The sequence below is a fragment of the Dasypus novemcinctus genome, chromosome 3 (assembly GCF_030445035.2).
Source record: "Dasypus novemcinctus isolate mDasNov1 chromosome 3, mDasNov1.1.hap2, whole genome shotgun sequence".
Taxonomy (NCBI): Eukaryota; Metazoa; Chordata; class Mammalia; order Cingulata; family Dasypodidae; genus Dasypus; species Dasypus novemcinctus.
In genome coordinates this window covers 45,462,648-45,477,229 of record NC_080675.1, presented here as the reverse complement: position 1 = coordinate 45,477,229, position 14,582 = coordinate 45,462,648, and the positions used below count along the sequence as shown (strand labels likewise).

Sequence of the window (14,582 nt, the reverse complement as noted above, 5' to 3'; positions counted from 1 at the left end):
TTTTGGTATCTCTAAAGGGCAGAGTTAGAACCAATGGGTAGAAATTTCAAGAAGGGAAATCTCCTACTCAACATGAGTTCAAACTTTTTAACGAAAAGGAGTTGTCCAAAAATGGGATGAGCTGTGGGTAAGGAGTGAAGCTCCTCATCCTTAGAAATGATCGTGCAGTGCACAAGTTGTCTGGGTACATGGCTAGACTAGTGATTCCACAGGTCCTCTCAACTCTTGGATTTAACGGAGAACCACCTCACTGTTTCGTGGCTCAGGTTTCCAGTCACCTAAAGAGAGCCAAGTACCTGAAGAGATTTCACTTGGGATGGTGCATGGCTTAGCGGTCTGTAAAAATCAATATTTTCGGACTACAGCTCATTAAGGCAACAGACATACAGCTGACAAGGTCTTCTTTCTTTGGAGGTTGCTCTGATTTGGAGCTGCTCCAGCTTCCTCTGCAATAATCAACCAATCTCTCATGCATGCACACTTGCTCACACATACCCATTACTCCCAAGCCTAAAGAAGAGCCAAGAGCCATCCTCCTCCTCTAAATAAACACTAGATTTACAAAGGTATCTGCTGAACTACACACCCCACCATGGGATGCTGAGATCGGCCCCATGCTGGTGACTCCTGGTCGCTCTTGCCTCCCCACACACCCCCGACAGAGGCTGCACTGTGCTGATTCCTTTCTTTTCCACTGAGTCTTCCCTAACCCTATTCCCAGACTGCCTCAGGCAGGGCAAGACTCAGGCGCAAGTGTGGGGAAAGGGACAGGATAATAGGGAGCTGGTGAACACGGGACTGTTTGTGTATAGGGCCAAGGGTAAAGACAGGGACACAGACACTTGCACTGTTCTCAAAGATCTTCAAGGAACTAATGGTCAATTACACCCCACACTGAAATCACTCCCCTTTTTAAAGGCTCTTCCGGGAAGTAGACTTGGCCCAGTGGTTAGGTCGTCCGTCTACCACATGGGAGGTCCACAGTTCAAACCCCAGGCCTCCTTGACCGGTGTGCAGCTGGCCCACGTGCAGTGCTGACGCACACAAGGAGAGCCCTGCCACGAAGGGGTGTCCCCCGCATAGGGGAACCCCACGTGCCAGGAGTGTGCCCCATTAGGAGAGCCGCCCAGTGCAAAATAAAGTTCAGCCTGCCCAGGAATGGTGCTGCACACACGGAGAGCTGACACAACAAGATGACGCAATAAAAAGAAACACAGATTCCTGTGCAGCTGACAACAACAGAAGCTGACAAAGAACACGTAGCAAATGGACACAGAGAACAGACAATCGGGGTGGGGGGGCAGAGGGGAGAGAAATAAATAAATAATCTTTTAAAAAAATAAAATTAAATAAAGTCTCCTCCAGGCCTGTTTTTTTTCTGGCCATCTAGCTTGCTCAAGGCTTTCTGCTAATTCTCTTCCTTCAAGTCAGTCTCTTTATTGGTGCCACATTTTGGCTCAGGCAGGAGCATTCTTTTATGGACAGTACTTAAGAGCACTCAGAAAGCAATCTTCCTGCCCAAGAATGTCCAGGGGAATGTGGCATATGTGCTAGGTGGCCTGATTCTAACTGCAGGCACACTTGGAATGTAATGTCCCCTCCATCTTACACACACACACACCCCTCCAGGCATGACGTTTGCAGCTCTGAGGACACGCTGCTCCCCCTTTCTGGCCCATTTGCCCTGCAGGTCACCACACAGTTCTGCCCTCCTTGCTGCCACAGCTCCCATTCTAGGAAGGAGACTGTGGCTGAGAAAGTAGGGAGTGTGGTGGTGAGTTCCTGGCAGGCAAAGGAAGCAGGACGAGCTAAGCAGGCAGCCCGACTTTTGGGCCACACCCCCAGGGTGTGTCAGGTGCCAGGAGCTGTGCCCGCAGCCTCCAAACCCCACCCACCCCCTACCTGGTGTTCAGGTGGTCCTGGTACTTCTTTACTTCCCCACTCCGTGGGTGGCCACCCTCTACCAGGCTGTTGGCAGCGAGATTCACGTCGTCAATCTGAGCCATCAAAGTCTTCATCTCCTGGTCCAGGCTGTCAAACCTGACATGGGCAGAGAAGATGAGGCTTCGTGAGACAGCACAGACACTTATGGTAGGTGGCCACCCAGTGTCCGAACCTATAAGCTCTTGCTTTTTCCTTCCACCTCCGTAACATATGTATCCAGGGATGGGGGAAAGGAGATGAGATGTGCTAACACACCCGATTTTCTGGGTAACGGGGCCAATCTCATGGTTTTGCATTGCCTGAGCTGGGCTAGGAGAGAGTTGGCCACTCACTGCAGAGGCAGTTGGCTCAACAGAGAGGTATGAAGGGAAGGGAGGGCTCCGAAGAGGTCACAGTGTGTGTGAGGAAGTGGGGGCCGCAGGGACCATCTGCGGTGGCCTCCTCTGGCCCTGCTCTCCTGACCTGAAGGAGACCCTCCCAGCACTGCTGCAGGGAGCAGCCTCTCCTACTCCTCTTCCCTTCCCTGGATTCTGTACTTAGGATGCTGAGAACCCACGCAGACCACGGGCAAGCCTCCCCGTGCCAGAGTGCTGAAGGAGCCAGAAGACCGGAAATGAAAATGTCCTGGCCGACCAGTGGATTACACCTGGTCTCTGGGGCCCCCAGGGGTTTGGTGGCTGAGGGGCTGCCACAGAAAGCAGGTGCCGTGGTCTAGGCCTTTCACGCCCATCCAGAACAGCTTCACTGTCCCTGTCATATGTCACGATTCTACGGACCATTTGTTTGAGCCAAGGCTGCTGCAGCCAAAACATAATTGAATAACTAGACTAGAAAAATGTCCTTCGTTTTATTTTGAGAAAACCAAGGCTCCGGTGGATGATGTACTCAAAACCACACAGAGGCAGATTAGAACTATGTCTCCTGATGCCTGGATTCTGCAATAAAGGGCATCTCAGGGTATCTCAAAGAGACCTTTGCTGATCTAGAGGCTGGTACGAAACTAGGTGGGAGGTGAGGCACAGGCCTTGGGGAGGGTGAGGAAAAGATGAGCAGCTCTGACCTATGCTTAATGACCTCCAGGTCCTCCAGGGTGTCTGGGATCTCCATTTCCGCCAGCCACTTCTCCTTTTCACCCATCCATAGCTCACAGGCATCTGTCTTCCCGAATACTGTGTACAGGTCCAGGGCATCCTGCAGCCTCTGCCACCGCAGGTCCGCCTGGGCCACTACCTCCTGGTAGAGCTCCTGGAGGGCCTGCAGCCGATTGGTCACATCTGGGGAATCCCGAAACTCTTGAGGAAAGCCCTGGGCCTGTTGCTCCAGGTGCTTCATCACCCCGTGGCTTTCCTCCAGCTCCTCCAGAAAGTCCTTGTGCTTTTTCCCGAGGGCCCGGGTGGCTCCTTCATCCTGCCCCACATCTTCGCTCGGGAGTAGCCGGTGAGCATCTTGCAGCCAGGCCTTCAGGTCATCTGCATCGCCCTGGAACTGGAAGAAGTTCTCAGCATCCTGGAGGTTCTTCTTGCGAAAGGCAGCCAGCTCCTTCAGCTGTTCCCATTGGGCCGACACCTCCTTGACGCGGGCCTCAATCTGCGGGTGTCCAAACTGCTTGCGCGTGACCATGCCCTCAGCTTCTTGGAAGATCTGCTCCAGGTGGGCATCCAGCCCGCGGAGCTCATCCTCGAAGGCCTTGTGCTTGCGCTGCAAAATGAGCACGCTGGTCAGGTCCTTGCCATAGTCCAGGGAGGAGTAGATCTGCTCTTTCTCCTTGATCCAGCTCTCAGCCTCATCCATCTCCCAGAAGAACTTCCATAGCCGCTTAGACTGCTCCAGCTGGGCCTTCCGTCCAGCCGCCATGTTGCTCAACTCCGCGAAGCACTGCTCCAGGTGGCTGACGCGGTCCTGGATGACTTGGGGATCACAAGGCTGGTACTCTGGGAGGAAGAGGGAAGAAGGAGGAGAACGGAGGGAAGGACTTTGTTTATGCACATGATTCAGACTGGCTCCCAGGTAGGAATCACGTAATCTGGAACCATCTCACTGGGGCTTCAGGATTAGATACAGGGGATCCTGGTTGCTCAGAGGGCAGGCCAGGTCTCATTAAAACTTTGGGAATGGAGGGGTTAAAAGTTGAGTCAATTCTCAATAGACTGTATAAAATGAAAGTATTTAAAAAACAAACAAAAAAGCCATGACACACATTTCAAGGTGATTCTTCAAAGCAGTAGTGAGGTCTCCTATTTAAGACCAGAAACCAGAAACCTAAATGGTCTCAGTCATAACTTGAACCAGCAAAGAGAATGAGAGCTGGATGGCACCATAGTGGTTCTTGTAAATACATTTCTGATTACAGAATATCAAAGCAGTTGCTGGCTCTCTTAAGAATTCTGCAGATCCTCAAGCTTCTTTCTTGGACCATTAGTTGATGAAAGAAGCAGAATTCTAAAACTAGTTCCAGAGGATTTTTCTAAGCTGGGGTGCTGGAGTCAGAAGATGGGGTTCTGGCATCATAGGCCTTAAAGGGGAAGCATCCTTGGCCTCACCTTTCCCCTCAGTGAATGGCAGGGTGGCTGCAGTGATGGCCTTCACTTTGTCTCCTTGGATAGCAATGTCAGCCTCCATCAACTTGTGCTTCTGTAGCAAGTCCTCTACTTCCAATAGGTGCTTCCCAAACTCAGCAGACAAGAGGTGAGCCTGGCAAAGAGACAGGGTGGAGGGAACAAGGAGAAGTGAGAGACCTAACTTTAGGAGAAGAGACTCCTCCAAAGGGAGTGCCCATGATATCCGACCCAGGGTGAGCCAGATGCAGCTGGAAAAACGGCTGCTACTTGGATGGAAGAAACTACAGAGGAGGAGTTCCTACTGGAGGTGCCCATCAGGATTATTCCTGGAACAGCTGGCAGAAACTCAAGCTCCACCTTCAATCTACTGAATCTGTCTCACAGCAAGGGGCCTGGCATTTCAAGAAAGCTCCTTGGCCAGTCTGATGCATATCCTCAGCTGCGACCCACTCGAGTAGAGGGAGAGGATAAGTAAGACTCTTGGTTGCCCCTAGTTGGGAAGTCTGGATTCTAAGCAGAGTCTAGTCTCCAAGACTCTGAGCCTGAGTCTCCAAGTTCCTGATTAGCACCTGTCTCTTCTAGGCCCTACTGGTTGGTGCCTTTGCTAGCATGAACTCAAGGTTTCTGGATCAATGGGAAATGTGGTGGGACTACGCTAGTGCCATCTGCCTGGAAGTAGACTGAACCAGGCAGCCTATAAGCAGATGTGGCCACACATTGTGCTGCCTCAGTTTCTCCATTCTGACTCATGGAAGAGATTGGCTGGGAGGCTTCTAAGGATGCAAACCCTAACTGCAGGGTTGGCACTGAGGCCCGAGGTGGATGCTGCAGGGCGAAGGGCATGGGCAGCCCCCCCAGGCCCACCTTGATCTCGTCCATCCAGTCGATGCTGTGCAGCATGTCCTGGAAGAGCTTCTGCAGTGCCAGGGTCATCTGGAGCCTCTGGCGCCGGGACTGCAGCAACTCCTGCAGATAGTTCCACAGGCGCAGGATGTTGTCCTTGCGGGCCGTGATGCGTTTCTGGTCGTGATAGTTCTCCTTCTCCAGCTCCTGGGCCAGGTCCTCCAGGGCCCTCACCCGCTCCTCATAGGCGGATGTGTCGGTCTCGATGGCCTCGTGCTTCTTCTTGGCAGCTTCCACGGCTGCCAGGTCATAACCAAAGTTATCCTGTCCCACAGGGAAAGAAACCCGCAGCATAGTGAGATTCCCGGAGGTTCATCTGCCCAAACTCAGAGACGTGTTAGGTCCCTTCAGAACTACTGCTGGATGGGAAAGTCCACTCCCAAGAAGAAGTTAGGCTTGCCATCTTTTTCAGTCTAACTAATCAGAATCAAGTTCCAAAGAGTCACGGGTACCTTCAAAAGCAACTCATGATTTTACTTACTGTGCTGTAAGTAGGAGTAGGTAATGTCACATGGAAGTTATTAGCAGAACCCTTTCGAGGCATGCTGGCACTCACCAACCTGCCTCCAGTGGACCTGTCCAATTCTGGGCAGGAAGGGACACTTGGAAACAACACAGCTGTAAACATATGGTTTACCTGCATGCAACCAATGGTGCATGCATACGCTCCAATTCTCTCACAATACTCGCTTTCCCCTTTCTGGACAGAATTTAATTTGATTCCAAGCTCCAAGTGGGAGATGCTGTCATGGGGAATCAACCTTGTGATCAAAAAAAATTTTTTTTTGAGGTACTGGGGCTAGGAATTGAACACAGAAACTTCGACTGTGGGAAGCCAACGCTCAACCACTGAGCCACATTGGCTCCCCTGAGTTGGTTTTTTTGCTTGTTTGCTTTGTTGTTTGTTCCATTTTTAGGAGGCACCAGGAACCAAACCCAGGACCTCCCATGTTTGGAGCAGGCACACAACTGCTTGTGGTCAATTTTTAGCTAGTGAAATCTGTCATAGTCCCAGAGGCCAGAGTCCAAAAGACATGTCTGCTACAAGCTAGGGGCACCCAGTGTTTTCCACATATCCTCAAAGACCCATAGTTGAATGGCAACTCAAACCCTGGCCTTAGCCGATGCTACTGGCCCACAGAAAACAACTTCAGAGGCCAGTTCTATTAGCCTGTGAGGCTCTTTCATAAAAATGCGACTTTACAAATCCTGGAGAGTCCCACTTCAGATGTGAACCCTGGCCCACCCAACCCTTGCTTCAGGGTATGTGGAGAAGCTTATCTGGGCTGCCACTGAGAGGCCAGCTTTCCATCTCCTGCCATCCCCAAGTGTGGCCCCCATCACCTGGGCCACAAGGCGTTGGTTTTCATTGAGCCATGTCTCTCTCATCGCAGCCTTTCGGTCAAAGCGCCGGGCCAACTGCTCCAGTTTCTCCTGCCGTATGAGTTCATTTCTCAGGGCCAGCTCCCGCCGATACTCCGCTTCCTCTAGGCTTTCCCAGGCCTGCACGAGGGACGGAAGAAAAACTCTAGTCTGGACATCTTGGTTCATAAGAGAAACACCGGGGTTTTGAGATTCCCTCTCTTTCACCCAAAACAGAGTGATTTCAGGAATCCAGGCAGAGCCTGGTGCTCTCCGGTGAGGCAGTGGCAGATTAAAGCCCAGTGGCCGCCTGTTGGCCTCCACGTGCAGGCCAACCAAAGGTCCAGCGAGCACCAGCCTTAGCCTTCCAGTTCCCTCTTCCCTTTAAACCTGCCTCAGACTCTTGGCCTAAAACATGACATTCAGCTCTGTGGGTGTTCAATTAATTCTTACTGACTAAATGGCTACCTCTCATTCTTTCAGAACTTCCAGGTTATATTAAGCCTACAAACTTCTGAAATATCATAAGACATTTACTTTCTGTTATGAGTTCACATTCCAGATTCAAAGATAAACTTAAGGTTCTAGAAGGTAGGCCATGGAACTGGCTCCAATGAATGGCCTCTGGGCATCTAAACAGGGTGCTGAATTGAAGGATGGTAGGTGGAGTCTGATTTGTCAGAACCAGATTAGTGTAACTCCCCCAAATAGCCAGCACATGTAATTAATAACACCAAAGAAAGTGGCTTGGTTTACCCTTTCCAGTGACCACTTCCCTGTGCCCTCATCAGGAACTCAATTAACCCCACTGGCAAAGCATCATGGAAAATGCAGGTATACCCGGTTGATGTCAGACACCAATTTCCCATCATGAGGCGTGTACACTTTCTGATTGTTGGCTCTCATTCGAGACTGGATGGTAAAAAGAAGGACTTCCAGATTCCCCTTCTCCTGAAACCTGTTAAAAAAAAACAAGCTGGGAGATTAATGCCCAGATCCCCCGAGCCAAATTTTTGCTGAAATCAGCATAGAGCCCTGGTATATTGGTATTTGGATGATAAAACTTATTTCTTTTAAAAATAAAGGAAAAGAGGTTCTATAGATCTACTTACTCATTAAGCCATCTATCATACTCACCAACTGAGACCTAATAGCGTTTGGGTCTTTGCAATACAAATCAGAGAAAACTCCATGGCTACCACAGGATTTGACTATCATTTATTTCAAAGAGGAAAGAGTAACTGCAATATTCTGATAAGTCCCATAAATATCAAGTTTTGCCAAATGACACAAAGGAACCCTTCCCTGTTCTGCAAATGATGAAGGCTCTCTAGTCAAATGTTTGAGTGTGTCAATAAAAACCTTAGAAGGGGCATTATCCATGTAAGAACATACTGCATTGAGAGCAACTTTCACCTGAGCCCCAGTGAGCCAAATCTCCTGACAAGTCTTAAAAGCCAAACATTTCTGCAAGGTGCCAAGTATCCACCCACTTCTACGTCCTCAAAGTGGCAGTCCAGGACGGCTGTGAGCAAGGTCCCCACCCCGAGCCCTGCCTAACAGATCTTAGTGCTCCCAGGCATGCTGTGAGGGCTGCGCCCCTAAGCACTGTCCACGTGGCCATGAGGTGACACCCGAGTGCAGAATCTAGTAGATTCACAGGGCATGCTATCTGTGTTGAATTTAGGATCTTAAAAGTGGGTTAGTGTCAGACCAGAAACCAGATACTTGTTTACAGTACATTCTAGACTCCGGGTCTCATCTTTCTCCGCTTGAAAGCCATGAATGGAGAGTATGGGAGATGGCGGGGGCTGAGGGGGGAGACGAGGCAGAGAGGACAGTTACCAGTCTGCTTCAGGAGACCAAGGCGGGCTAATGGCAGAGGAGCTGGAACACTGTGTGTGTGCATGTATGTGCATCTGGGTACGTGTGTGTGTGCATGTGCAGGTGCACATGTACTCAGGCCCAATACACGCAGGGCCCCAAGAGGCAGGTTAAGTGCTCTGCTGATAATCAGATGGCAAAGAAAAAGAAGGATGCACTTAATGATCAACCAGGCCCCACACTGAGAGCTTGGGGCTGAGAGTACAGAGGTATTACCAGAAAACAAACGGGCAGCTCAGTACACAGACCAAAGAGGAGCTTTCCAGTGCAGGTTCTTCTAAAAGACTCAGAACCCTGAGCATTCACTCCTTCTCCCCCTTAGGATCTGCGAAAGTCACATTTTTCTTTTGTTGGTCTTACTCATTAATGCCTATAACCTAGAAGCTGTTGGCTGGGAACAGGGTGGTAAAAAAGGGGAGAAGTAGGTGAGCGCCGTGAAGCTCTGGAACTTCTAGGATACGCCCTGTGGATACACTTTGCAAGGCCCAGAGCCTGGCTCTACCTTTTCAGCTGCTGGTTGCTCAGCCAATCGCCCACCCTCCTAAGGGCCAGGGCCTTACTTGGGCGGCTTCTCCACAGTGCGGTAGGTGCTGAACGCCTGCAGCTGCTGCTGGACGCCGACCAGGGAGTTGGCAAACTTGCGGCTGTTCAGGACAGTGATGGTCTGCTCGATCCAGGTGAGCAGGTCTGAGGCCAGCCCACTGTACTTTTCAATCATCTTCTCCGTCTCAATGGCATGGTCGATTACCTAAGGAATCACCTTATAACTCATTATCACCAGAAGGGTAGTGATCATGATCAAGCTGCCCCTGACATGGGGTTCCAACCTCTCAAACCTTGGAGTGTTTTATGTAGGGCTTGTTCCCTGAGCCCAAGCCTCTGCTCAAGCAGAGGGAGTCAAGGGAAGTGGGTGAAGTCATCCTTCTGCACAGGCCAGTGTGCATCCTTCTGCACAGTGGGGAGCTGGCCTGCTAGTGCTCAGGGCACCTCCTCTCTTCCTCTAATCTTACAAAAGACTGGTGAGTGCAGGTTTACTGGCCAGTAGAGGGACCAGGGGGCTTATTTACCTTAAATGTGTATTGGAAAAAGAAAAAAAAAATGTATTGGGAACTGAGGGCTTCCAGGCAGTGTCTTGGCTAACCAGCAGGCACACAAAGATGAATGAGACATAGTTGCTACCCCCAGGAGCTGACAGCCCAGCAGGGAAAAGGATCTTTGCAGTGGAGTGGCTTCCTGTATACCTCGGGAGCCTAAGAGGCCTGAAACCACAATAAACCAACCCTGTAAAACCCTGTATTTGTTCAGGTGGGAATGTTCTTGAGGCAGGTAGAATACAGGTGCTCAGAGGTGTAGGCTGTGGCATCTTTCAGGAAAGATCGTGAACCTGCTTGGGAGCCATTAACATGGAATTGGTTGGCTTCAGTGGAAATTGGAGGGGTGGATCTGCACTCCCCAGCCGGCCCACCACAGCTGGTGCCTAGCACAGTGTACCCCCAGAATAGGGACCCAGATACAAGGCTCTTAGGATGGAAAGGAGCATCTCGGTCAAGACCTGGGTGTGGCAAACAGAAAGAGGTGACGTTCTGGTTACGGAACGGCTCAGTACCTTGCCAACACGCTTGCCCTCCACTGCCAGCACCTTCATCTTGGAGAAGTAGTGATAAAACGCCACCACGTAGGTAATGATAGATTTCTCATCAGGGTTTTCTGTGAAGACATCTGCAAGGGGAAAGGGTACATTCTCAGGACCAAACTGGAAGCCTGAAAAGTCAGGCTCAGAAGGTTTAGGCACCTGTTCCTTGGGCGCAAAGTTCAACTACAAGTACAACCAGAGGGGCAAGGATGGAAGAGTAAGGGGTCTGCGATTTTAGAGAGAGGATGTAATCTATATAAGGACTGCAGATTATGAGAGAAGAAAGAGATAGGATCTGAAGTCCACATTGGACTCCAAACAGCTCGGGCAAGGTGTCGGGAACCAACTGGGAGCTGAACAGCGGGCCCCAGAGCAGAGCCCTGGCCCAGCCGCCATCCCACGCTGTGCCCGGAGCCCACCCAGCATCTGGACTAGACATGGCCAGCAGCTGCCAGGAGCCCTCTGGGTCTGGCACCCCCTCCAGCACTGCAAGTGCCGTCTCCCATCACTGTGGTCCAGGGCCTGGTGGGGGTGGGTGCCGGCTCACCTTCAGGGTCCAGGAGGGGGATGATGCCCAGCTGACGCTCGGCTACATCAAACGCATGCTCCAGGTTGTGCCGGGCATTGGAGTCCTTCAGTTTATCAAAGTCAATCAGGTCAGGCCTGGAGGGTGAAGCCAGACTGTTAAAAGGGAGTGGCTGTGGCCTCCTCCACCAGCAGGGCAGTCCCAGCCTGATGCAAAGACATGGGGTGGGTGCAGGGAGGAGGCCTGGCAGCCAAAGTGAAAGGGGGAAGAGGGTAGCGGAGAAGGAGCGACTGCGAGCACCAGCCTTGAGGAAATGAGCAGCTGGAATGTAAAGAAAGCAGGGCCGCATAGGACGATAAGAATGAAAGGAGAAAGGACAGAGGTAACTTTCCTTGTGAAGCTTAAATGATAGCATATCTGTAAAGTGTGATGTGTCCAAATACCCCAAGGGATTGGTCCCAGTCAGTGCCCATGGGCCCCTCCTGCCTCTTACCGGTGCTTGTGTATCAGGGCGTTAAAGGCCAGACCATCCTTCCAGCTGGACGTGAAGTTGGTGACATTGACATGGGGGTAGCTACAACGAAGAGAAACATTAAGACCTGCTAAGACTGAGGAAATCGATTCTTGGCAGGCCCCAAGCAAGTGTATGAACTGAGGGCCACTGCACCAGAAAAGCAATGAACTTGACCCTTCTTCAGCCATGCAGTGAGGCTTGCTCACAAGACGTGTGTCCAAGGGACCCAGATATCCAACAGACCCTGCAATCTGACCCCGGGAACCTTGGGGGAAAATCTGGTATTGAAGGCCTCAGAGAATCAGGTCAGGGCAGACTGTGTGTCAACGGCAGTTAGGCTGCCGATGGTTCTGGGGGATGATGTCTAATGTCCCTTGGGGATGGCAGAGAGACCCCAGAGGATGGGGTTGGTGAGGGGGTGGTGGGAAATGGGGGAGTGGCTGGTTCCCAGGGCATACCCTGCTGTCTTCATCTGACACCACAGCAGCAATGCATCCTTGGCCGAGCGCGTCTCACGGCCTTCCTGAGTTTGGACAACAATGTCCTGAATCTGAGGGTAGTGGGAACAAGAGAGCAAATTAGATTTGTCCCTGGACCTGTGCCTTGCTGCTTTCCCTGGAATGTTCCCTCTGTCTTCCTCTGCAGCCATCATCTGCATCACCTGCCCTGCAGCAACACCCCACCCTGAGGCCTGGGTCCCAGAGGCCTGATTCCTGCTTTAGTCAGCTGGAAGGGCACGAGGACAGCTTCCTCCTGTCAGATGAGACAGCGCTCACAGAATAACTCCAACAGCAGCTGACAGCAAAGGACACGATGCCCTGCTCTCTCCTCTGGAGGTACAAGGCCCCACAAGGCCATGGGACAACGTGGATGTTGGAAGGAGCTGTACTTTGATTAGTAGCTCTACTTGCCTTCTCATTCTTCCCAATTCTGCTGTTACTGTTGTTTAATCTCACTCACCCATTGAGAACAAGAGCAGACAGTCTCTAAACTCCCATCTGGACAAAATCCTCAGTCTGCGAGTTCTGTGCTCTCTTCCTCCTCCCTGCACTGACCTCCTCACATCAGCTTCTTTCTGCCCCAGGACAATGAACCTCGAACTGCCACCTTAGGGGCAAAATCAGCAGATGGAAGGCCCTGTTTACCTTCCCTCACCCTTTTAAAATTTCCTTATGAATAAGCTGAACCTTGAATTTTAAGGTGAGAAGACCAAGTTTCTGGTTGAAAAATTTAAAAGCAGCTCTTCTGTACTATTTTTTGTAACTTCTTAGGACTCGAGTAATTGCAAAACACAAAAAGTGACACATGTGGAGGGAAGAGGCTTAAAAAGATCTTCCAGTCAGATTGCAACCCAGCTATCTTCTTCTTCCCGGCTATCTTCCTACCTTCTCCCTCAAAAGACTACACAACTGCCCCGCCAGCTGGCCCTGAGCTTCAGCGATTTGATGTACCTCAGAAGACAAGCAACGCCCCACGGGACAGGTTCCTAAGCTTGCCAGGACGGGCACAAACATTCACATTTTATTCACCACTTTGTAAGACCCCCACCCCTGACTGGCCCAGAGCGGCAACTCAACTCCCGCTGCCACCCAGGAGCCTACCTGGAAGCGCAGGATGATGGTCCAGATGAGGCCCAGGACCAGGCGGTGGTTGCCGTCCACGATGTCGTGGGAGCCCATGTTCTCCAGGTGCACGCGCTGCTCCTTGAGGAACTGCAGCGCCTTGTCCACGTTCTCCAGGCAGTGGATACGCATCTTCCCCTTCGTGGGCTTTGGCTGGAGGACAGCAGTGGTCCCCGTGGGCATGGAGGGAACTCATGGTCACCCCAGAGGTAGCCTGCAGCCCAGGTCAGCTCCGGTCATCAGCATTCACCCCCCAACCTCCTGGCCAAACTCCAATGCCCATGGTCACTCCTTTGACACTTTTCAACCCCTTCCTCTCAGCAAAGTTCATGGGTTTGCCTCCTTGCATACCCAGAGCTCAGCAAAGTTCACAGAGTTTGCCTCCTCAGTGCACCCTTTCTGGGTCTGAAAAGAGGCTTTTAAGCAAGGGATAAGTGGCATTCCCAAACAATAACACAAGAGATGGTTAACTGAGCACTTACTATGTGCCAGGCACAATTCTAAGAATTAGTTATTGCTGGTCAGTGATAAGAGTGACTTTTATCTTGGTGATTGATAATGAGTCCATCCCTCCCAACCACATTCTCCCCTCCCCTGAATGCCCCTAGATAAAGGGCTCCCAGTGGTAACTCCCTCTAATGGGCTTTCAATGCAGGATAAGAAGTAGAACTTCAGCCCAGCAGAAGGCAATAGAAGAACAAACCCCCAGGACCTTAGAGGACTTCATTAGGTAGAGGTGTCATTCCCCTCATTTTGCACATGGGGGAAATGGAGACAAGGAGGGTTTTGCCAGATAGGCCCAAGGTCACAAAGGAAGTAACTGAACGAAACATGAACCTTGATCTAGTTCAGGGGCAACATAACTGCCAGGTGGGTTACAACAGACCAAGCCACTAATAAAATTCCACTTGTAAGAGTGATAAAACACAGAGCAAAGTATCTTGCATGTTTTCCTCTTGGTTCCAGGAGGCGTGCAAATTTCCCCTGCTGTGTAATGGAAATGCATCAATCCATGTATCTCAGCCATTGTGAGGAGGCTGAGGATGGGGCCCTTGTAGACTGTCCCCAGATGCCCAGACCACAAGAGAGAAAATCAAGAGCTCTGGATGGCTTCTGGGAGAAGCAAGGAGGGGGTGAGGTGGATGGAGGGTGGGAAAAAAGGGGCAGGTCAGCCACACAGGCACTTCACGTCTTAAGGATGGAAAGCCATGAAAACTGGAGATATCCCCAGATCATGTCTTTTTCAAAAGGGGCTGACTGCAGCAGCAACAGGGCCCAGGAAAAAGGGGCTTTACCAGCATCTCTCCAGAGAGCACCTCCAGCAGCTTGATCAGCATGCGCCCATCTCGCAGGTCCTTGTAGAGGTCGGAGATGCGGCAGGACACACGGGCCAGGTGTGAGTTCACCCATTTTGTGAAGGTCTTCTTCTGAACAACTTCCCGCTCATCTGGGTGGAGAGAAGAATGCTGGGTGAGGTGCCCAAGGTTGGCAAGGTCAACCTGACATGGGACAGAGGGATTTCACCTTAATCCCAGGGTCCCCCCATCCTGGTGAGGAGGTTCATGTGCCTGTTCGCCCTGTTTCCTGAGAGCATTTGTGATCAAAGCTTAGCCTTTTGGCAATAGAAGTCCACATG

The 14,582-nt window shown here is 51.2% G+C and overlaps 1 protein-coding gene across 2 annotated transcripts in view; it reads right to left on the bottom strand.

Moving 5' to 3' along the window:
* The window catches only part of SPTB (spectrin beta, erythrocytic), a 131,490-nt gene that overhangs the window by 36,805 nt on the left and 80,103 nt on the right, over positions 1-14,582 (bottom strand). For both annotated transcript variants that reach the window (XM_071213871.1, XM_071213872.1), the window contains 13 exons: positions 14,242-14,393; positions 12,926-13,099; positions 11,783-11,874; positions 11,304-11,384; positions 10,832-10,947; positions 10,258-10,370; positions 9,212-9,399; positions 7,608-7,725; positions 6,750-6,908; positions 5,367-5,669; positions 4,485-4,635; positions 3,005-3,875; positions 1,903-2,040 (listed from right to left, as the gene is read on the bottom strand). In XM_071213871.1, the coding sequence (XP_071069972.1) occupies positions 1,903-2,040; positions 3,005-3,875; positions 4,485-4,635; positions 5,367-5,669; positions 6,750-6,908; positions 7,608-7,725; positions 9,212-9,399; positions 10,258-10,370; positions 10,832-10,947; positions 11,304-11,384; positions 11,783-11,874; positions 12,926-13,099; positions 14,242-14,393 (2,656 nt within the window). The remainder of the gene's footprint in view (positions 1-1,902; positions 2,041-3,004; positions 3,876-4,484; positions 4,636-5,366; positions 5,670-6,749; positions 6,909-7,607; positions 7,726-9,211; positions 9,400-10,257; positions 10,371-10,831; positions 10,948-11,303; positions 11,385-11,782; positions 11,875-12,925; positions 13,100-14,241; positions 14,394-14,582) is intronic.